At 44.9% G+C, this 24,200-nt stretch overlaps 1 protein-coding gene across 1 annotated transcript in view; it reads left to right on the top strand.

Moving 5' to 3' along the window:
* LOC104993731 overlaps positions 1-7,340 on the top strand; it is a 7,714-nt gene extending 374 nt beyond the window's left edge. Inside the window, 5 exon segments of the mRNA XM_010847109.1 lie at positions 423-555; positions 4,166-4,292; positions 4,399-4,492; positions 6,990-7,255; positions 7,258-7,340. Coding sequence (XP_010845411.1) covers positions 423-555; positions 4,166-4,292; positions 4,399-4,492; positions 6,990-7,255; positions 7,258-7,340 — 703 coding nt within the window.
* Positions 7,341-24,200: the final 16,860 nt, after the last annotated feature.

The following is a 24,200-nucleotide window of genomic DNA, read 5'->3' as shown; positions in this document are numbered from 1 at the left end:
CTCCACGCGGCCGAGCTGTCCGCGCGATTCTAGGACCTTGAGAGCATTCATTGCTGCGTCTAGCGACAGTCCAACTCTCCGAACCCCCAAACCGCGAAACAGGACCTCCCTGTCTAGGGGCTCAGAGTCGGGAGGTGTGTTTCTTTTTTCTTCTTCCTATCTTGAAACCAAAAAAATTGTGTGCCCCTATCTGGGCTCTGCACCCCCAGCGTCGTGTGCAGGCGCCCCCGGGGCTGTGGGTAATTAGATGCGTTCTTCTCTAATTTCCCAAGGCTCGTTAGAATTCGCCCCAGAGCTGTAACATTTATTTTCTTTCAAATTAACTTTGCTTGCAATTAAGTTTAAGAAACCAGCAACAAAAGGAGTCTTGGCCCGAGGTCGTTTACCACGAAAACGGATTAAGGAATCTTCCCCGGTTTAAGGGGAAAGATTCCTGCAGCGCTAGGGGAAGCGTTCCCACAGCAGAGGCCAAGGGGGAGTAGGAAGTTGCTTTCGGCGGCTGTGGATGGTGACGGCATCGGCTTCCTCAACTCGACGACCCGTGCGCCTGAAAGAGTAAGGGTAACCTCGCTGAAATGAACTCGTGAGCGTTTGGGCTGAATTCCACAGTAATGACATGAAGCTGCTGTACACAGTTATAGTTTATCCAGAACACTCATAAACATAATCTCATTTACTAAGAACTTTGTGAGAATGTTTTCATTAAAATTACATTTTTATTACAAAATTGGTACACTTTCATTGTAAAAAAAAAAAAAAAAAGACAACAACCACAGAAAGAAGAGTCAAGGTAACATTAATTCACCCAGAGAAAGCACAGAAAACACCTCAGTGAGTATCTTTTCTAGTTTTTGTTTTTCCTTTGCAAGAGGCCTGAGTCCCAACTTTGTCACTGAAATACTTGGAGATCTTGACCGAACTTGCACCAGCCTATGTTGCACTATCTGCAAACCTAGGTGGCAGGTCCCCTTTCATGCTCACATTCTTGAACTCCTCTTTTTTTGGTCATCTGAATCCAGGATGCTGTTCTCCAAGAGCCAGTAGAAAGGCTGAGAGAAGGCTTGCTGTCCCTGCTGTCCTGCACAGGAGACAAAGGCCTTGTAGCTCTAAGTGTGGGCTATAGACTACCAGCATGGGCATCCCTGGGAGCTCGACAGAAATGCAGACTCTCAAGCTCTACCCAGATTCACTGAAACACAAACTGCATTTCAACAAGACCTGAAGCATTTCTCTGCCCTACGTAGAGTGGCAAAGCTTTAGAGAAGTGTGGGGCGGGGTGTCGGCGAGGGGTAAAGTGTTACGTACGTTGTTGATCAGAGACCCCAGAATAACTTCCAGAAACTTCCTGTTTCTGGGCAAGAACCCCAACCAGAGATGGCTGCAGAGAGAGATGGCTGGGGTAGAGCCCTTCACCTCCACCCTTGGGTATACTTTACAGTCTTGGAATCCTAACCTTTCGAATGCATCTCATCTCATGTTCCCTGTCTGATGGGTGTGACTGTGACAGTGACTTCAATGAGAGTGTATCTGAAACCATCTTGAAAGCTGGGGTGTCAGAGCCTGGCCAGGAATCCAGGCTCCTGACTCCCTGCTGAGCCACTTTGGAGACCTTGGGCTCTGGTCTCTGTATCCTCTAAGCAGTAGTCATTTGCCTAAATACGGATTAAGCTTGGCAACTCTAACCCCCAGTCTGGGCTAGTTAGGGTTTAGGAGAAAAATAAAGCTCACTTTTCAGGACCCAATAGCCAGCAGGAAGAGCTGAAGGATCCTCCAGTAAAGCAGTTTAAGGGTCCCTTGAACAGCCCAAGATTATGAGTGCCCTAATGAATCCCCCCACCCCCGCCATCCCCACAGTCCCCCTATTCCCACCCCCAATACACACAGCTTTCTAGAGAATTCAGTTTCTGTGCTCATCCTGTTCCTGAGAAGTGCTGACTGCTGGGGCTGGCATGACAGAATAACTAGAGGGGGCGGGGAAGGTCCCTGATGAAAAGTTGTTCAGACAAGGGGCATGTACCAGACTGGATTTTCTTCCCGGGATCACAGAGCAGCTCGGTGGAAGAACCAGGACTCTCATCTCAGTGCTCACATGAGTTTTCAATAATAAGAATAAATAGGAATACGATGTGTGTGTATAGAGCTTCGACAGAGCTAAAGGGACACGTGACTTAACTCATAGCTGTAAGTGTCCAAGCCTGACTAAAACCTATGCCTCCCTCGAGGGAGACTACATTTGATTATCATCCTCATAAAAGGCAATGTGGAAATGGAAGTAATCAGATGGGGGTGGTTGTGAAGGTGGGGGTTGAGGGATGGAGAAGCAGTGCAACTGGGTGGGGGCCCTCCATTCTATGGATGGGTAAAGCGAGCCTGGGATCAGTTAAATACATAGCTTAGAACTACCCAGAGGGAAGGCAGTGTGGTTAGTGCTTTTCAACCCAAACTGAGCAGTGAACTAAAGAAAAAGCAGGGCAGACAGGTAGGGCAGAAGAGGATGGGAGGCCCTCCCTCTTCTCTCCAGGTAGAGGCCAAAGCTAGCAGAACTCCTGGGATGGAAAGGACGACTGCTCCCTGTGGAGCTCCCCATACCCCTCTGCCAGCCCCACAACCCTTCTTCTGAGAGCTGAGGCTTGGATCTCCAGCTCAGCCCAGAAGGGTTAACCAGGTGCAGAGGCAGTAGTCAGAGAGGCGCTGGGGATCAACTGTCAGCCCCTCCCAGGTTGAGGAAGGGACTGGGAGCCAGAATCAGGGTGGATCTCTGCCCTGGTCAGAACATCGGCTTATCTCATTATCTGAGAACTTGGAGCGGCTTCCCAGCTATGATTTTTCATGCGTGGAGGCAATCAGCAACCAGAGATGAAGTATGAGAAGCACAGCCTCATACAGCCCAACTCTCTCCACTGCTCTCAGCCGCCTGTAGCCAGCCAAGCCCGCCCCTGGATGCTGTTACCTCCACCCCCCATTCTGCCCACACTGCCAGCCTCACTTCCAGAAGCTGAGCTCCAGTCCTGTGGGCTCAGGCTCCCTTTTGTCTGTACCAGAGAGCCCAAACTCCTTACCTGGCATTTGGGGCCCTCCATGATCCTTATGCCAACCCTCTTCCTGGCCTCATCTCCCACAGTTGCCCTCCTACACCTCTAGGCTCCAGCCAACACCCCACTTGCTGTTCCTAGACACTCCTATGTGTTCCAGTCACCCCAAATTTGCTTTGATCATTACCTCTCCAGGAACCACCTAATCCCATCTTGCACCTCCAAGGACAAAACCTAGCAGGAGCCTCCATCATCCCTGTCCTGGATCACAGCATCAGCCTCACACACAGAGCTCCCTGATCCCTCCACTGCTCTCCTCACTCATTCCCCACAGCAGCCAGTATGTAACTCAGCTCAAATACGAATGGATCATGTTATTCTGTTGCAGAGGTCCAGACCTCAGGACAAGGGAATGAGATTAGAAGCATGGTGTGTTCGTGAGCAGCCCTGTGAAGGGTCTTTTTTTTTTTTAATTACTTATTTATTTTTGGTTACGCAGGGTCTTTGTTACTGAGAGCAGGCTTTCTCTAGTTGCAGCAAGCCGGGGCTACTCTTCATTGCAGTGGAATGGCTTCTCATTGCAGTGGCTTCGCTTGATGTGGAGCACAGGTGTATGGGTTTCAGTAGTTGTGACACGCAGGCTCTGAGGCATGTGGAATCTTCCTGGACCAGGGATTGAACCCATGTCCCCTGCACTGGCATCAGACTCTAATCCACTGTACCACCAGGGAAGTCCAAGGGTTTCTTCCACTATGAGAAAATTATACTTAATATGAGCATTTTCAAAATTTCCCCCTCCCATGTAACACTTTGCTTCTATCCTAGATTTCATCCAAGCTTCATACAACTACTCAACATTGGGGTGTGTTCACGTTTTCTCTGTACTGGTGCTCAAAAGAAAGAACAGTGTCCTATCAAGGGAACTGGACAAACGGGTCTTTATGGTAGAGCTGAGATGCAGCCTACTGAGGACAACTGAACAGTGGGCAACCCTGGACAGGAGTAAAACAATACGCTCTCTTTCTGGCTTATTCAAGAAGAAGGTGTGCCAGATACTGATAGTTGTCATTCTGCCCCCTCTCTGCTCACAAGACTCTGATTTTGTTCAGGTTGCAATTGGTCATGTGTTGTAGGGGATGTCTTACACCCATTGGAGTGCCCACTGGCTCAATCTGGACTTGTCTAAGGTAAACATGGTGATGATTCCATCACTCCTGCCAGTGATTATTGAGAAACAGGCCCAGGATACTTTTCGGGCCAGTGAGATGTCCAGAAAAGTCTGCTCAAGACTTCTGGGAAATATTTCCTTGTTTTTAAAGCAACAGGGGGAAATAAATAGCCATTTTCTTCCTCTTAATGTTGTTAGGGTGTGACTCCTGCAAGTGTGACAGACATGTTGGACTCAGAGGGTACCAGCCTAAGAGAACAAGCCAACCTGCTGAGGATGGCAGAGCCAAAAGGTGGGAATAACCTGGGTACCTAGTGACATCGCTGAGCTACTGAAAGAACCAACCCTGGAACAATTCATTATACCTGTGTGCGATAACAAACATCCTGCCATTTAAACCTCTTATCTTTGGTCTCTCTGTTACTTGCAGCCAAATACATCCTAACTAAAGAAGGTGACCCTTTTGGAGGCAGGAAAAAATTGATTCTTCGTTTTCCCGTTGAGATTTCCTTTGCCATTCTTATATTAAAAAAAAACAAAAAAACAAACATACAGCTAAAAGGTAATCTAATCTTACCCCTTGATTTATAGAAGGAAAAAACAAGGTTGGGTTTTCCCAATGGCTCATCAGGTAAAGAATCCCACTGCAATGCAGGAGACACGGGAGATAAGGGTTCAACCCTGGGAGGGGAAGATCCTCCAGAGAAGGAAATGACCACCCACTCAAGTATTCTTGCCTGGAAAATTCCACAGACAGAGAAGCCTGGTGGACTATAGTCCATGGGGTCACAAAGAGTCAGACACGACTGAGCACATAAATAAAGAAGGTGACTTTCCACAGCTGTACAAGGAGCTAACATCTTAGATCCTTGTCCAGGGCTCTCAGCACACCATTGCTCTTCCCCAGCTTCAAGTGGCTCAGCCATGGCACAGCTGACTAACATAACTCACATTATCCATGAGTGGCTTTGTTCATGCTGTACTAAGAACTTCCACATATGCTCTCCTTTAGATCTTCACAACTGCCCTGGGAAGTAGCAGTTTTCAGGTGCATTTTTTCAGATGAGAAAAGTAAGGTCCAAGAAAAGAGGGCAAGCGCAAGGTCACAGACCTTTGTCTGCAAGGGATTCAATCCAGGTGTAACAAAGTTCACAGTAAAATGAATCAAGCATGTGAGGATTTGTGCTCCTTGGATATGGGAAACGGGAGGCTTGCGTGTTGGTTTGACTGCAGCTTGGGGGAAATCCTTTCTCGTTAAGTAGGGTGGATCCTCCACACGCCCCTGACTTACCTCCAGGGGCGTGTGAGGCTTAAAGATAAAGTTTGCAAAGTGTGTGGATCTGTTTGCTCCAGATCCTACAAAGCAGGACGGTGAGTGCCAAAGCTGAGGGGGACGTGGCTTTAAATGAGCTCTACCATTATGGGCCTCTTTTCACCCTCCTATCACCCCACCCTGACCCACCCAGCTTCAGCTAGCGATGGTCCCACCAAGGCAAAGGCTGCAGGAGCAGGCCTGTGGTTTACAGAACACCTGGGAGAGGCTGTGGGCAGCTGGGTGATTTCCAAATTAATTGTAGGAGAAACCTAACAAAACAATCTGCAGGCTAAGCGTCCCAGGAGCTCTCCATGAGACTGACAGCCTGGAATCCAGCAAGTACAATGCAGCGACCACAGACGGGAGGGCCTTTCCTCCTTGAGGGGAGGAGGGCCGACTTCCTTCCAACAGGGGCCAGTCTGGGCCTGCAGCCGGCCTGATAGGAAAGCAAAACCCCAGAACTGAAACAGGCTTTCCACCCAAACCCCAAACTATAATGAACATAAATGACTTTTCCGAAACACTACTACAAGGTTGGTTGGCCGGTGAGTTACATGCCCTGGCAGACACCTCGCTTCTCAGTAAGTGGCTTTCAAATCTCTCTCTCTCTTTTTTTGTAAATTGTATCTATTTATTTTGGCTGTGCTGGGTCTTCCTTGCTGTTGAGGCTTTTGTCTAGTTTCAGTGAACAGGGGCTACTCTCTAGCTGGGCAAGCGCTTCTCATTGCAGTGGCTTCTCTTGTTGCAGAGCACAGGCTCTAGGGCCTAGGGCTTCAGCAGTTGTGGCTCCCAGGCTCTAGAGCACAGGGGTGGCGCATGGGCTTAATTGCTCCGTGGCATCACTCCGGATCATGTGGGATCACTCCGGAGGGATCAAACCTGTGTCCCCTGCATTGGCAAGTGGATTCTTTACCACTGAGCCACCAGGTAAGCCCTTTCAGGTCTCAGTTTGAAGATTTCCTCCTGAATCTATCTTCAGGAAACTTGGGCTTCCTCCCACTACACACAAATGCATGGAATGAATCTAGAGTCTGATATACTGTTAGTAAGGGTCAAATCTGAACACTGGTACTTTCCTATTTTCTGAGCAGTTGCCCACCTTTGTCACAAATGCACTGGTTCAAATCCTGGCTCCAGTACCTGCGCAAGTCTCAGCCTCAACTTCCTCAACAATAAAATGGGCACAACAATGCCTTCCGTCTCTGATACCAGTCACAATGGCTAACATTCAGTGAGCTGCAGCGGGGGTGGGGGGGGGTGGGGGGGCACTATCTAGTGCTTTTAGTCTCCACAAACTCCCTGAAAGGTAGTGACCGTGAAGTAGAACAGGAGGAGCAGTTTGAAGCCAGGCATTTGGGCACCAGAACTTCTAAGTGATAATACTTTGCATCATGAGGCTCCTGGGTTAGAAGAGCACTAGGCTAGAAGTCAAAAGACTCAGGGCTGCTCTCTGATTGCATGGCCAACCTTCAAGATGGTGCCGAAGAAAGACAAGGAAGCCCAAGAAGTCAACCTGGAAGTTTAATTTGGATCTTAATCATCCAGGAGAAGATTCTGGAAATTTTGAACCATTTCTATGTGAGAAGGTTAAAATGAATGGAAAACCTGCAAATCTTGGGAATGTTGTTTGCACTGAATGCTTCAAAATCATGGTTGTTTCTGAGAAACAGTTCTCTAAAAGGTATCTAAAATATCTTACCAAGAAATATCTTAAAAAGAACAATTTTGGTGACTGGCTTCAAGGGTTGCATCTGACAAGGACACTTATAAACTTCATTACTTCCAGATTAGTCAAGATGAAGATGGACATGAGTCTGAAGAGTAGGGAAGCCATCCCTTATAGGGCTTTGCTTGCCAATAAAACAAATGAAGCATACAAGACAAAGAAAGATCCAGAAATTGACTTAGTTTATCAGTGAATGGAAAACATTGTACACAATATGTTTCTAAATAGTCCATGGGTAAAAGAGAAAGTCTAGAAGTTGGGGGAGAAATTAAACATGGAAGTGAATGAAAATGAAAATACAGCATACCCAAAGTTGTGGGAAATAGCAAAAATAAAATGCTAAGAGAGAAATTTATAGCACTAAAGGCATACATTGTGAAAAATGGAAAATCTCAAATCAATAACCTAAGCTCCACCTCAAGAAAATAGAAAAAAAGAATCCAGTCAGTAATATTATAACTGTATGGTGACAGATGGTCACTAGACTTATCAGGGTCATTATTTTGTAACATACAGAACTCTTGAATCACTTATATACCTAGAACTAACATACTGTTGTAGGTCTATTAGGCTGGAAGGAAAGAAGGAAGGAATCAGGGAATGGTGGGAGGGAGCAATAAAGAGTCAAAACCATTGAAACTGAAGATGGAAAAACAATAGAGAAAATCAAGGAAATAGAGAGCTAGTTCTTTGAAAAGATGAATTAAAATGGAAAAACCTCTGACAAAACTGACTAAGGAAAAAAGACACAATCACTAGTTTTAGGAATGAAATGGAAGCTATCACCACTACCCTGCAGATATCAAAGTATAATAAGGGAATTCTACAAACAACCAAAAACACATAAATTTGACAACTTAGATAAAATAGACCAATGTCAAAAAACCAAAAAATACCACAACTTACTCAATATGAAATAGATAAGTTGAATAGCCTTCTGAGTATAAAGGAAATTGAATTCATAATTTTTTAAAACTCCCCAAAAGAAATGTCCAGGCCCAGATGATTTCACTAGAAAATTCTATCAAAATTTTAAAGAAATAATACCAATGACACAATCTCTTCCAAAAAATAGAAGAGGAAAAAATACGTCCAATTTATTTTCTATAAAGCTAGTATTAACCTGATGACAAAATCAGATTAAGGTCATATGAAACAACAACCATAAACCAGTATTTCTCATAAATGACAGAAAAGTCTTCAATAAAATATTAGTGAATAGAATTCAGTGATATACGAAAATAATTATATAGCATAACCAAACACAGTTGACTTCAGAGGATGTGAGGCTAGTTCAATAGGCAAAAATTAATTACTACAAGCCACCATATTGATAGACTAAAGAAGAGAAAAATCACATAATCATATCACTATATAAAAAGCATTTGACAGAATTAATACCTATCATGATAAAAACTCTCAAAAATATAGGAACAGAAGGGTTCTTCCTCAACTAGACAAGGAATGTGTACCAAAAATCTACAGCTAACATTATACTTAGGACTGAATATTTTTCCCAAAGATCAAGCTCAAGGCAAGATGTCCATTCTCATCACTCTTATTCAACATAGTACTGGAAGTTCTACCCAGTACCAAAAAAAAAAAGTCTAGAAATTAAGAGTTACATAGAATGGAAAAGAAGAAATAAAACTGTCTCTATTTTCAGAGGACATGACTGTCTACAGTGAAAATCCAAGGGATTCCATAGGGAGAAACAACAACAACAAAACTCCTAGAACTAATAAGTGAGTCCAGAAAAGTCTAGAAGCTATAAGACAAGCATCAAACAATTATATTTCTATGTATTAACAATGAAAGTGTGCATACCAAAATTAAAAATATAATACCATTTATAATCACTCAAAAAAACAGGTGGTAAATCTAACAAAACATGTACAGAGCTTGTATGTTGAAAAGTATAAAATACTGATGAAAAAAAAACAAAGAAAGTCTAAACAAACAGACAGATCATATGCACGGTTGGAAAACTCAACATATGAAGAAGTTGATTTTTCCCGAAGCAGACATACAGGTTTAAAGTAATTCCTATCAAAATTTCAGCAAGAGTTTTTACTGATACAGACAGGATCACTCTAAAATATACGTAAAGAAAATGGAACTAGAATAGTTAAAACAATTTTGAAAAAAGAGTATATTTTTAGTCAGTTTAGACTGCTATAACAAAATACCAGACTTGGGGGGCTTATAAACAATAAAAAAATTATTTCTCACAGTCCTGGGAGAGTGCCAGCATAGCCAAGTTCTAGTGAGAACCCTCTTCCAGGTGCAGACTTCCGACTTTTCTTCGTATTCTCACATGGTGGAAAGAGGACAAGAGAGCTCTCTGGGGTCCTTAAACAAGGACACTAATTTCATTCATGAGGGCGCTACCCTGACCTAATGACCTCCAAAAGGCTCCATCTCCTAATACTCTCACATTGGGAATTAGGATTTCAACATTTGAAATTTGAAGGGACATGAATATTTAGTCCATTTCAGGGAGAGGAATCATTTAACCAATTTCAACACTTCTTATATCCTATAGTATTCAAGACCATATTGGTATTGGTAGAGGAACAGACACACAGATCCATGAAAAAGAATGCTATGCTATGCTAAGTCACTTCAGTCATGTCCGACTCTGTGCGACCCCATAGACGGCAGCCCACCAGGCTCCCCCGTCCCTGGGATTCTCCAGGCAAGAACACTGGAGTGGGCTGCCATTTCCTTCTCCAATGCATGAAAGTGAAAAGTGAAAGTGAAGTCGCTCAGTCGTATCCGACTCTTAGCGACCCCATGGACTGCGGCCCACCAGGCTCCTCCATCCATGGGACTTTCCAGGCAAGAGTGCTGGAGTGGGGTGCCATTGAACCCCAAAATAGACCCACACATAAATAACCAACTGATTTGGGACAAAGGTGAAAAAGCAGTCCAACAAAGGAAGACACCCTTTTCAACAAATGGTGCTGGAGCAACAGGACATCCAAAGGCCAAAAAAAAAGAAAGAAGGAAAGAAAGAAATTTGATCCTCAATCTAAATCTTATACTTTATGCAAAAATTAACCTTATGTGGATAATGGACTTAAACACAAAATGTAAAAGTAGATAACTTTTAGAAAAAAATGGGAGGAAAATCTTTGGGATGTAGAATTAGGCAAACAAAAAGTTCTTAGAAATGACACAAATGCACAGAAGAAAAAAATTGCTAAATAGGACTGTTAACATTACAAACATTTGTCTAGGAAAGACTGTTAAAAGGAAGAAAAGACAAACCAGAAGAAAGTATTTTCAAACCACATATTTGACAAAAGATTCCTATCTAGAATATATAGACAAATCTCAAACTCACCAGTAAGGAAACAATCCAACTACAAAATGGACAAAAGAGATATCGCACCAAAGAGGATACACAGATGGCAAATAAGCACATGAAAAGATGTTCAACATCATTAGTCGACAGGGAAATGCAAATTAAAACCACAATGTAATATTGCTACATACCTATCACAGTGACTACAAAAAAAAAAAAAAACAAAGTGACAACACCAAATGCTGGTAGGGAGTTAGAGAAACTGGATCAGTCATACAATGCTGATGGGTATGTAAAATGGTATTGCTGCTCTAGAAAACAATTTAGCAGTTTCTTATAAAGTTAAATAGGTAACAACCATAGAACTCAGCAATTGCACTCAGGGGCATTTATCCCAGAGAAATAAAGACTCTGTTCACACTAAACTTCCTATGATAACAGCCTCAAAACTAGCTTCCTGACTTGTAGTCAAGTGCTCATTCCTCTACACCCAGATCCACAGCAGAGCTGCTTTTAAGTTCCATTCTCTTGAGCATGACTAGTTTGTTAAATTGACAGGTGAAAGTCATTCAATCCAGTGCTGCCTGGCTGTGCAACTCCAGGGTCACCATGCACATAATACAATACTGTCAACACTCATCTCAGATGTCTGCTTTCACTCCCAGAACATCCTCTTCAAGGCACCCCAACATCCAGGCCAACTAACCACGCCTCTGACAAAACCAGGAAGGAGCAGAGTAGGGAAAATCTTGTCTACAATGGGTTCTCAACTCAGCATGTCCACCCCATTCCTTCTACCCTTTGCCAGTAGACAAATGGCAAGAAAGGAGACGGGACCTACTCAAGACGACCCACCAGGTCAGTGGCAGTACAGGACTCTGAGCTGTCAGCACTAAGCTGGTGGCAGTGGGGCCCATCCACCCACCTTGCATGGAAGCAGCCCAGGGAATTAGCGCTGATGCCAACGCCCCATTCTGGAGCTCCTGACACTTCTTGGACCTAGGCCCTTTCGAAAGGAGCATTTCAAATAGGAGCCATCAACACTTACAGAGGGTGGGTCTTAATCCATAGGGGATCACTAGCTTCACCCAAGTGATGGGATATCCATCGGCACCTCCCATTCTTCTACCAATTATCTATCTGCTAATTATCTGGGATTAAGACTTGACACGGAGCAACATGGTCATTAAACACATATTTGCACGGCTTATTCATGTTAGTGGGGCTGCTCAGTCTAACTGGACACGCCCACAATGCTGCACAACACATTTACATTTGGTTGGCTGTCAACAGCCAATAAAGGACTGCAGGATGTGTTTCCTTCCAAAGTGACTTGGCTCTCAGCAAAAGCTTTCTGCAGGCAAGCTGGGTGTCTTGGCTTTTTGGCAGTACTGACTGAGGCTTAACTCAGAGCATGCATTCAATCACTTGTCAGATATTCATTAGCTCGAGCACTATAGCAGCCACAACACTGGCTCCAGGAGATTTTACAAAGGTGAATGAGACACTGTTCCTGCCACCGCAGAGTTTACCACCAATCAAGGAAACACATGTAAGCAGAGAGAGCTAAGGGCCCTGAGAGAGGGGAAAACAGCATGCCATGTGAACACAGCCCAGGAGAGATCTGTTTGGCCTAAAAAATAAAGGGAGGCTTCATAGAGGAGGTGGCATTTTCAGCACAGAAACAGATTGAGAGAGGAACTAGAAAAGCAAGGGCCCAGAGATGTGCCAGCAGAACAGGTGTGACTCAGTGTGGATGGCACACGTGCCATAGGTGGGAGGGAGATGCCCTGGGTCGTATCACAGAGGGCACTGAGTGTACTGCTAGGGTTTGGAAATGTTTCTGCTGGTTATGAGGAACATGGAAGGAATTTTGCTTTGGTGTGTGGGTGGGTGTTGGTAAACTTTTAATTGAAGTATAGCACACATACAGAGAAGTGCAAACATTTTCACCAACTGACCACACCTCTGTAAACAGCACCCAGCTAAAGAAAGAAATCATTACTAAAAACCCAATAGCACTCTTTCAGGAACTACCCAATCACAAGAGAAAACAGTATCCTGATCTTAACACCATAAAATAGTTTTCCGTATTTTATTGTATTTGGCTTCTTTCACCGAACACAATGTTTTCAAGACTCATCCATGTTGCCATATATAAAAGTAGTTTGTTTTTCATCTTTATGTTAATATCCCATTGTATGAAGATATGACAATTACTAATATTAATGAGCATCACCTGGTTTCCAGTTTGGGGCTATAAAACTTCTTGCATCTGACTTCTGGTACTTTCATGGATGTCCATCTGTTTGGTACATATCTAGGAGTGGAATTGCTGGGTCATGGGGTATGCATGGGCTTCCCAGGTAGCTCAGCTGGAAAAGAATCCGCCTGCAATGCAGGAGGTCCCAGTTTGATCCCTGGGTTGGGAAGATTCCCTGGAGGAGGGCATGGCAACCCACTCCAGTATTCTTGCCTGGAGAATCCCCATGGACAGAGGAGCCTGGCAGGGTAGACAGTCCATAGGGTCACAAAGAGTCGGACAGGACTGAAGTAACTAAGCATGGAACAGGGTATACATATGTCTACTTGAATAGATACTACTAGTCTTCTACAGTTGTTTTGTCCATTTACACATCCACCTAACACAGAGTGTAGTGCTTAGAAAAGGGGGAGCTGGCACACAGGAACCAGCCAGGAGGCCAAGCAATACAGCCCTGGGGAGGCATAATGAAATCAGTTGCAACAGAACTGGAATTTAAAAAGGCTGATAAAAAGGCACTATAGGGTGGAACACGTCCAATGAGGAGGCAAGGGAGAAGTGTACTTGAGAGAGAGAGAGAGAGAGAAAGGTTCCTGTATGGGGTGGCTGGTTGGGTGAGGGGTGTTAGGTTGAAGGCAGGAGAAAAACATCTTAGTTTGGGACACATTGTGTTGAGATGCAGGGCTGATGAGATGATGATGTCCAATAAACTGCTGGCTACCTGGTCTGTTTGCTAAAGGATGAGGTCAAGGCTGGAGACACAACGTTAGAATTTATCATCACAGAGACAGGAATTGAAGCCAGGGGTGTGGCTGAGGTTTCCCAGGAGGTGCTGTGTGGAATGCAGAGGAGGCTGAAGACCAGCCGCCCACCTTGAGGGGATGAGCGGAGGAAGAGGAACAAGAGACAACATCGCTTCCCTCTGAAACGCTGGCAGGGGCTGTGAGGCGTGAGTCAGGCCCTCCGAGCCCCAGCAGCATCCAGGGGTCCGACTCACCAGCCACAGTTTCCTCCTGAATGAACTTGCATCACTAACCTCAAGGCTGAGTTGCGAAATCCGCATCAGATTGCGTACCTCTGGCGGCGTCATAGGGACAACGGGCACCAAAGACTCATAGCATCTCGGGGCAGCGAGTTCTCTTCCCACCACCACAACGGCTCCGCTAAGATGGTATCCAGCACCCCAGGCAGGAAACTCAAATTTCCCACGGCAGCCCATTCCACAGTTGAGCAAGTGAGACAAGAAAAACCTTCCCTTATAAATGCCATCTCATGACACTGGAAGTCAAAAGAAGAGAAAACAGCAACCCTTCAATGGTGAGGACCCTGGATAGAGTAAGATGCAAGGGGCTTTGTAGTCCGGAAAATCTACTAACGTGTCCCTGACCACCTTCCCGTTGGGGTCATGGAGCTCCACTCCTCACCGGAAGCTGCAGTGATTTCACTACCGCTCGCACCTGGGCTGGGTATGTGCTCATCCGCTGCAGGCATTCCTCTGGCTTCATCAAGCAGTGAGTCCTGTCCTGGATGGTGGCCAGGCTCTCAGGACTGAGGCGGTGCATGCCACGGCACAGATCCACCGGGCTGGACACGCGGAGAGAACGAGCGGCGGCTGGCAGAGAGCGAGCCCACTGCGAGCACAGCGGGCACCATGCCATGCGGTTCAACTTTTTTTTTTCTAAATATTTACCTGCACCCGCTCTGCGTGGGTCTCTGGAGAAGAAGGAAGTCAGATAGGATTAAGAAATGACTTCCCCCATTCCCCGTCTTGGGGAGAGCCGTACAAGAAATGGGTGTAAGAGACGAGACGGTGGCTGGAAAAAACAAAAAAAAATTTTTTTTGGTCTTGCTTTTAGAAATTTTCAAACTACCCACCTAAGCAACCTCTTCAGCTGCTGCTAAGTCGCTTCAGTCGTGTCCAACTCTGTGCGACCCCATAGAGGGCAGCTCACTAGGCTCCTCTGTCCCTGGGATTCTCCAGGCAAGAACACTGGAGTGGGTTGCCATTTCCTTCTCCAATGCATGAAAGTGAAAAGTGAAAGTGAAGTTGCTCAGTCGTGCCCGACTCTTAGCGACCCCACGGACTGCAGCCTACCAGGCTTCTCCATCCATGGGATTTTCCAGGCAAGAGTAATGGAGTGGGGTGCCATTGCCTTCTCCAAGCAACCTCTGCATGATCTGAAATATGGAGATTTGGTTTCTGGAAAAGACATCAAAGGAAAACTGCCCTTGAGCCTTGAAAGAGAGGGTCTCATCAGCCACTTTAAACTGACAGCATGAACCTCCAATGTGTTATCCTTGATACACGTCTGCCAGCTGAAAAGACGCCTTACTTTCTCCCGACTATCAACCATCCAGTCCTTCAGACCACAGACAAGATTCTTAGCAATTTTCCAAAACTGGCAGACTTTGAAAGTGGCTAGCTTCTATCCAAGTTGACAGAACAGGGTTAACTTTCTGGTTCTACAGAATCCTTTTTCCTTCCCTTCGCTTTATATAGATGCTCATCTTGCCTATTATTATACACGACACCCGCTGTTTTCTCAATACGCTTCCCATTATCTTCATCCTATTACTTTGAGCCCCTATGGGCATGCTGCTGCTGCTAAGTCACTTCAGTCGTGTCCAACTCTGTGCGACCCCATAGACGGCAGCCCACCAGGCTGCCCCGTCCCTGGGATTCTCCAGGCAAGAACACTGGAGTGGGTTGCCATTTCCTTCTCCAATGCGTGAAAGTGAAGTCGCTCAGTTGTGTCCGACTCTTCACGACCCCACAGACTGCTGCCTACCAGGCTCCTCTGTCCATGGGATTTTCCAGGCAAGAGTAAAGGAGTGGGGTGCCATTGCCTTCTCCACCTATGGGCATAAGAATTGCCTAATCCACAGGCATGGAATTCCACCCAGCATAGCATATGACCTGTGCTGGGTCATACGTGTAAAAGTGGTATGGGGATGGCCAGTGGTCATGGGATGAATAGCTTGATAATCACCTAATGAAGTTGGAGGCAGCCAGCCTCACAGAATACTGAAATGCCCTTCTAAAGGCACAACTGATATACCAGGCAACACACTGAAAGAACAGAGTGCCATTCTTCAGGATGCAGTGCATTTATTAAATCAGAGACCTCTATAGTGTGTGCACCCCAGCAGGAAGGACAGATGGCCTGGGAGGCAGCGGTGGCTCCACCATTAGTCCCAGTGTCCTACTATATGCATCTTTGTGCTTCCCAGCCCAACACCTCTGGGCTCTGCAGGGTCATGCCTGCTCAATCTCATATGAAGCTACCAGTATGGGAATATATATTACAGTTTATCAGTTGGACTTCTTGATAGGAACTTGTTTTACTAATTAGTTTTACTAATTATCTCATCTTCTTGATTGTGGTGGTGGTTTCACTGGTATATGCCTATGTCAAAACTCATCAAATTGTACATTTTAAACAATTGTGCCTCATAAATCTGTTAAAAAAGAAAATTTGACAATGTGAAATGCATGATCTCAAAAGAAAAAAATGTTGAGATTATTTCAATAGAGAAGGTGGTAAAAATATAAAAAATAGATGATAAAAATAAAGAAATCCTTCATGGAAGAAATAACCTTAGGCATGATTCAAAATGGAAAGAAAGTGGAAGTGCTCAGTTGTGTCCAACTCTTTGCAACCCCATGGACTACATAGTCCATAGAATTCTCTAGGCCAGAATACTGGAGTGGGCAGCCTTTCTCTTCTTCAGGGGATCTTCCCAACCCAGGAATCATACCCAGGTCTCCCGCATTACAGGCGAATTCTTTACCAGCTGAGCCACAAGGGAAGCCTGACTCAAAATTACTGAAGTATATTTTCATGTGTAACTCCAACTACTGCCTTTAAAAGTTGAAATCCTTAAAGAGAAGGCCTCACCTAGTCTTCAAATCAGGATGGGTTTGCATGTGCAGGTTTGGGCAGGGCTTTAGGAGAGGGGAACTGCTCTGTGTAGTAAGGGAGAAGCATTATAATGCTGGGAAAAGGGGAGGCACCTGGGAGAGAGGAGGGAGGGGCCAGCAAGGTGGACACTGCAGGGGTGAGGGAGGGAGAGCCGAGAGCCCTTGGAAGCACACTAACGCAAAGGGATTTTGAAAGAAAGGGAATTCATCAGAGAGGATTTTTTTTTTTTTTTTCCAAAACTTACCCAACCATGGAAACTTTTTATTGAGTAACAACCATTAACGTTCTGTGGAACTAATGTTTCTTTTTTTTTTTAAGTTGTTTACTATGGTGTATGTTTATGGGCCTGTCTCCCTCTGGTCACTCCCACACCGTCTTTTAAAAAGGGCTGCATTGCTAATTCTTTTATGTGTAAGTGGATTTTTCTGAGAATAATGAAGGGAGCAAAGCATGAGTTGTGCGTCTGTGTTGATGCAAGGCAAAAACAGATTACGTGGAGAGGCTGGAGTTAAAGACTTCAGTGTAAATCCCTGGAAATGAGCAAAAAATTCCAGAACTGAAAGAGCTTCAAAGTCTATGGAAGTGATGAAGTTCAAGTTGAGATTTCCCAGGGGTAAAGAAGGATCCGGTTAATATCTAGTTCTAGGTGGAAGAAATAGGAAATAGCATAAGATAAATGATATCATGAAAATATGGAGTGGAGAGTAAAAAAGACCCAGAGAAGAGTGGAAGAATTTAGAAAAGCTTGAGGGACTACTAGGCTGAGAGGCTATCCCCTACTCCCCAACCACCACCCTAGAGAAACTGAGAATGAGCCCCCAGCAGAAATCGAGGGTTTTTCTTTCCTGTCCCTCTTCCCAGTTTTCTAAATTAACTATGTTGGCCCAAAGAAACAACTGAGATGAGAACTCTCATGAAAGAAGACACTATCATCTTTGTGGGAGAGAGAGGCTAGAATAGAGACTAGTGGGGCCTTTGTCCAATACCCCAGACCATCTGTTTGGTGTTGTAACTGGCTCTGGGAAAAAACCCAACCATGCAATTCAGGGGCCATGGATTGGATTATTAAGAGAGTTCAGAAAAACTGAAGAACAGTCCTCAACACTGGTTCATCAGTCATATCCCACCCCAACCCTGCATCCAGGTGTCTTGGCCAAGCCTTTCCTTTGTGTTAGAGCTGATCTAAACAGCAATGCTGAGCCTCTAATCAGACGCTGGAGCCACAGTGCTGTCATGGCACAGAACCTCACCTTCTGGAGTAAATCCTGTCTGAGAGTTTGTCCCTTTGTTCAGGAGAGGTCTACCAATGGAAGAAAATCAACTGGGAACCCCACACAGTCAACTTTTGAGATTTCAAAATATATATATATATATATCCATTTTATAAATGAATGAAATAGAAACATAGAGCTCTGTTAATGCAATGTAGAAAGATTTATCTGTGAATAATAATTTGTCTAAAGAGGGGAGAATAAGAATTGAGTCCAAGCCCCTCATTCTCTTCTTGTTTTTCAGCATCAGTGTGGCGGGAGGAAGAGGAACAAAGAGGGAGCATGTGGTAGGTAAGGTTCTGACTACTCAGTCCACAGTACTCCAGGGTTAACCTTAATCTCTCCTTTTCCTGAGACCCAGGTAGACATCCACAGTCTGCTAGAGCTCACCCTCTTAGAAAGCAAAGCCCTCATCGGAGAGAGTCACAGGAAGGAGTTACAACCTACCGCACTTTGCTGGTTCCCTGCTAGGTCCGTCCTAGGCGTGGAAGAACGGTGGAGCTGGCCGGTGGGTCTTGCCCAGCAGGTGGCAGTGTGAGACACAGTGTAATGGATATCCGGAGGCAGACCTTCGGGGTCCTGATTTGAAACAGATTGTTTTAACTTTTCTAAGGCTCAGATTCCTCCGAGATACACTTGGCCTTCATCCCTCACAGCTATCCCATACTTGAGCCTGTCTATTGTCACTGTTTGACCTTGCATGCTAATGCGTGGGGCTCTTGAAGTCTAGTCTCCCAAGAGCCTCCCTCAGAGGGCAGTTTCCCCCCCCCCCTCCGCCAATCATTTATTCATCTATTCTTTGTTCCTTTGTTCATTTACACAAAATTTTCCCTTTAACAAAAACACCGAGTATCTGCGATACATAAGCCACTGAGCACAGAGCTGTGCTAGATTCAAAGATGCATCAAAAGCTTCCCCAATTATCTAGAAGACTGGTTCATTTGGTTTTGCTCAGTCTCCTATAAGATTCTTTGCTCCTTCCTTCCCTACATGTGACCAAGTCTTCTGATTTCCTAGGAGAATTTTCCAGAAAGGAGTGCGCATGACATGGGACCTGCTTGCTCTTTGGGAAAGCAGGTATTGACGAATCTCTTATCTTGTCCCCCTCTTCCTAGCATGGATTCTGTGATTGCAGGGCCCCCGTGCAACCATGGTTGACATGGGAGGGTAATTCTACAGGGAAGGGAATGTGAGAGGAACCCTCAAGGAATAAAAGTAGCATCTTCGAGTCAGTGATATGGAGAAGGTGGCTCCTGCCCAGCCTGCTGAGCCCTCACATCCCCGTCCCGCTCCCAGCCGTAGTTTATACATCCTGTTTGTGCAGCCATCTGGGCAGGCTTCTTGATGAGGACAGTTTGTGGAAGATCCCTGCTGGGAGCATCATGATAGGGTGATTGTAGCAGTCACCTTCCAATGTCTGGGAGGTTGGGAAGTTGCAGTGGCCTCCACATTCCTTTGCCTTCCACAGTTCAGAGCCCTCCCCTCCCTCAGAGGTTCCTTGTCGCTGGGGAACTCAGCCAGCAGGTGTGCTGAGCTGGTAGCCTATCTTCCTCAGCCCTGACCTCCAGGGGCTCCTGGAGACACAAGTCACAAAAAGAGCTCATTTCCAAATTATGGAGGACAGAGAAAAGGAGGAAGCAACTTACCAAGCAACTGAGGCAGACTACCAAGGAAATCTTCCAGGACTACTTCAGAGTCTCTTGTGGACACACAGGACACCCACAGACTCCCAAGCCCTGTAGAGCATCATAGACAAACCACAGGGGCGGCAGGCCAGGGCAGTTCCCAAGTCCCGAAGTTCAAAGGGACTGTTTGCAGCAGAAATGGAGCCAGCTCTTTCAGGGTCTCCCCTCTCAGCACAGTGAGTCCCTGGGGCTACTGTCCTGGCCTTGGGTGGCTGGTCCCCACTAGGGTCTCCTTTTGTCTTATTCAGTACATTCCCAGTCCATATTCAGGCTAAAGAATCCCCACTGTAGCCCCAGTCCACTCTGATCTTGAATCCCACCCCTAACTCAGGCCTACATTCAACCTCTCTCCTACTCTGTCACCCCAGACAGGGCCTGCGTAGTGTCCTTCTCTGAACCCCGGGATGAAGTACAGTCTCTCAGGCCTAACTCCCAGAGCAGCACTTACAGCATAAGCAGCTGGAACTCTTGGTCCAAAGATCTCAGGAAAACTTTCATCCTATCACTCCCAATATTCCTCAGTGTAATGTGGCCTCTTTGTCCCCAAGTACCAGGCTCCATACTGGCTGGAGAATCTCCTACTAGCATTAAGATCTGCTGGTAGCTTGAGCACCACCTTTCAAAGAGTTTCATCCAACACTGGGCCCGCCTGGTACAGAGACAGCCTTGGGGCAAACTGGCAGGGAATTATGAACCTTCAGAGCCCTCTGTGGGGGGCCAAAGCAGCAAGGGAGAATCTTGGCCACAGGACACTGAGGGAACCAGGGAATTTCCATGTGAAAGTGCAGGCAAAGTGACCCACAAGAACCCTGGCATGTTGCCTGAGAAAGAGCTCTCAAACAACCTAGGTTTTTAGAAAGCCACCCTGTGAGGAGTACGGGGTCTGACTCTGAGGAGACAGGAAGTGACTTGGTATGTCACCTGGGGATTCAAGGGAGAAATTAGATCAGAGGCAACTGGAAAACACCCTGAAGATTCACCTGGACAAGAAGTTGAGTAGATGACTCTGGCAGGAGCCCTATAGGTGAGTGTAGTTCATGGCGTGTGGCCACCCGTACACTGCCTCCTCCTGGGAGTCAGGAGCACCATCTGAATACCTCTTGGAAACTTAAAAAAAAAATGATTTCTTTATTGTTGTTTGTGCTGGGTCTTCATTGTTGTGTGGGGGCTTTAGCTGTGGTGAGCAGGGGCTGCTCTTTGCTGCAGTGCATGGGCTTCTCATTGTGGTGGCTTCTCTTGTTGCAGAGCACAGGCTCTAGGCAGATGGGCTTCAGGAGTTGCAGCTTGAAGACTCTAAAGCTTGGCTCATTAGTTGTGCAGTACAGGCTTAGTTGCTCTGCAGCACATGGAATGTTTCTGGACCAGGGATCAAACCCATGTCCCCTGTATAGGCCGGTGGATTCTTATCCACTGTACCATCAGGGAATTACCCTCTTGGAAGTTTTCCTGCCTGATCCAGATGTTAGACAAGCACCAGAAGCCCAGATTATATGGTTTGGGGTACAGCAAAGTTAGGGCTTACCTCTCAAGCTCCTTGAATCCATAAACCATTTAGTTAATAGAGACTCAATCATGGCCTCTTCCTCAGCCCACCTTTCTCTCTCAGCCACCCATGGGATGAGGGATGGCTAAGCTGAGGGAGAAACCCTTGGCAGGTCAGGAGACAAGCTGATCACAAAAGTTCAGCCCCCATCTTGGACAGTCCTCTCCCGGTTGCTCAGCTGTGAACAAGGAAGCTCAGATGGTCCTGAGATGTTGGCCATGGTCCACACAGGACCTTAAGTCTGAGGAGAAGAGCAAACAAACTTTTTAGCTTCTCACACCCATCATCATGGACAAATTGTGGCAGAGTGGGAATGTACGGGGGATGGGAGAAGCAGTCTGGAGTCACTCCAAGTCAAATAATGGCAGGACATGACCCAGAAATGAGAGTGAAGTCATGTCCCAACAGATTCCAGTCACGGAGGAGCAGAGACCCAGAGGCAGAGAAAAGAGAGGAAGAGGTCTGGAGGGGAGCATGGTCTTCGTACTTTAGGAAAAGGATGCTGGAGATTAATTTAGGAATTCCTTTGAAGGCCAAAATGTCCAGGGAAGAAGTTCAAGAAGACTGCAGCTCCTGAGCCACAATTGAAGGATGTCCTGAGGGCCAGTGAGCTGGGAGGCGCACAGAAACTGAATGGACGTCTGAGTGGTCAGTGGGGTCCAGTGACCAGGGAACTGTCCTCCCCCTGAAGAGTGCTGGTTGCCCAAGATTGGGAACAGCCAAGCCTTAAAGAGTAGCTTGCTGATGGACTGAGGCTGATACTGGAGATAGAGATGCGAGCGAGTCTCAGGATTTTCCCATTGAAGTTCTCCTTGGCTCAGAGAGTCTGCCTGCTCCATTTCCTTCCATCCATAAATCAATTTGAGGAGAGCTGATATTTTATTTTAATGATACCATGTTCTCTAATTCACAAACACTGTAGATCTCTCAATGTATTTAGGCCTTCTTCAATTTCCCTTGGTAAAGTTCTGTAATTTTCTGTGTACAAATATTACACATATCTTGATAAATTTTATCTCTATTTCATATTTTTACATAAATGCTATTTTGAGTTTCCAATTGTTCACTGCTAATATAGAGAGATAAAATTGATTTTTGTTTGAAATTCCTGGTGGTCCAGTGGTTAGGACTTTCACTGCCATGGGCCTGCGTTCAATCCCTGCTTGGGGAACTAAGATCCTTGCAAGCCATGTGGTGCAGCAAAAAAAAAAATTTTTAATTTTTTAATTTAAAATGTTTTGGTTTTTTGACCTCATATTCCTTATAACTTTTGTTAAACTCACTTATTAGTCCTGTGGCTTTTTCTGTTGACTATTTAGGACTTTCTACATAGATGTATCACCTGTAAATAAGGAAAATTGTATTTCCCCCTTTCTGTGTGCTTTTTCTTTTTCTTGCCTTAACTGCATTAGCTAGTACCTGCAGTACAATACTGGATAGAAGTGGTATGTATAGACATCCTTGTCTTCTTGATCTTAGTCTGGAAAGCAATCAGTCTTTCACACTAAGTATGATGTTGGCTGTAGACTTTTTTGTAGATGCCCTTTATCAGACTGAGGAGTTCCATTCTATTCCTGGTTTTCTGACAGTTGTTACCAGATTGGCTATTTGGTCAAATGTTTTTTCAGCATCTATCAAAACGAGCATAGAGTTTTTCTTTTACAGATTGTAAATGTGGTGAATTATGTTGATTTATTTAATGTTAAAACCAACTAGACATTCCTGGGGTAAGCCCTACTTGGTCATGATATATTATTCTCTAATATGTTGTTGTATTAAATTTCCTAAAATTTTGTTTAGAATTTTTGCAAATGAGACATAGTGGTCTATAGTTTTCTTTCTTGTAATATTTTTGTCTGGTTTTGGCATCATGGTAATGTTGGGGTCATAGAATGAGTTGGAAAGTATTCCCTCATTTTCAGGATTTTAAGAGCTTATTTAGAATTTTTTTCTTCCTTAAATATTTGATAGAATTCACCAGGGAAGTCATCTGCACCTGAGGTTTTCTGTGAGGAAAGGTTTTTAACTACAATTTTGATTCCTTTAATAGATATAAAGGCGCTTCAAGTTATTTATTTCTTTAATCAGTGTTTGTAATTTGTATATTCATAGTTTTTATTCATTTCATCTATGTTTTTAAAATTGGCACAAAGTTGTTCATAACATTCCCTTTAAATATCAGCATGATCTATAGATGTGTCACCTCTAATTCCTAATACTGTTAATTGATGTTTTCTTTTTTTCTGATCAGTCTAGAAAGAAGTTTATCAAATTGACCCAAAATAACCAGCTTTTGGTTTTACTGGTTTCTACTTTTAATCTCCTGTTTCCTTGATTTCTGCTTTGGGTTTAGTTTTCCCTTTTTGCTGCAATTTACTGGGATTTTAGCAGGGAGCAGAAACAACTGCATGAGTTCACTAAATGTTTATCCAGAAATCAGAGATGTGATCTGAGGGAGACAGGTGGTGGACTTGGTTTTAGCTTCACTTTATGGCTCTCCCACTGGAGTTTATGGAACCACCATTTATAGATTCCTCTAGGCTGGAAGGGCTTCCCAGGTGGCACAGTGGTAAAGAAACTGCCTGTCAATTCAGGAGACACAAGTTTGATCCCTGAGTTGGGAAGATCTCCTGAAGAAGGAAATGGCAACCCACTCCAGCATTCTTGCCTGGGAAATCCCACAGACAGAGGAGCCTTGGGCGGCTGTGGGGGGGGTGGGTGGGAGTGTGTGGCTACAGTCCATGGGGTCACAAAGAGTCGGATACAACTTAGTGACTAAACAACAGTAAAAATGTTTCTGGGCTGGAAAGCTTGGAGTTATTAGTGTTTAAAATGTTGTTTGTGCAGTCTGATAGACTCAGGATTTCTGTCCTAAATTTTCCCGCTTTCTAACCATGAAACCTTGTAATTTAATGCCCTTGAGCCTCAGCTTCTCATCTGTACAACAGACATAACAGTATTTTT

The sequence above is a fragment of the Bison bison genome, unplaced genomic scaffold (assembly GCF_000754665.1).
Source record: "Bison bison bison isolate TAMUID 2011002044 unplaced genomic scaffold, Bison_UMD1.0 scf7180017864243, whole genome shotgun sequence".
NCBI lineage: Eukaryota > Metazoa > Chordata > Mammalia > Artiodactyla > Bovidae > Bison > Bison bison.
Note: the sequence above shows the minus strand (reverse complement) of the source record. Positions and strands in the feature narration are given on the sequence as shown.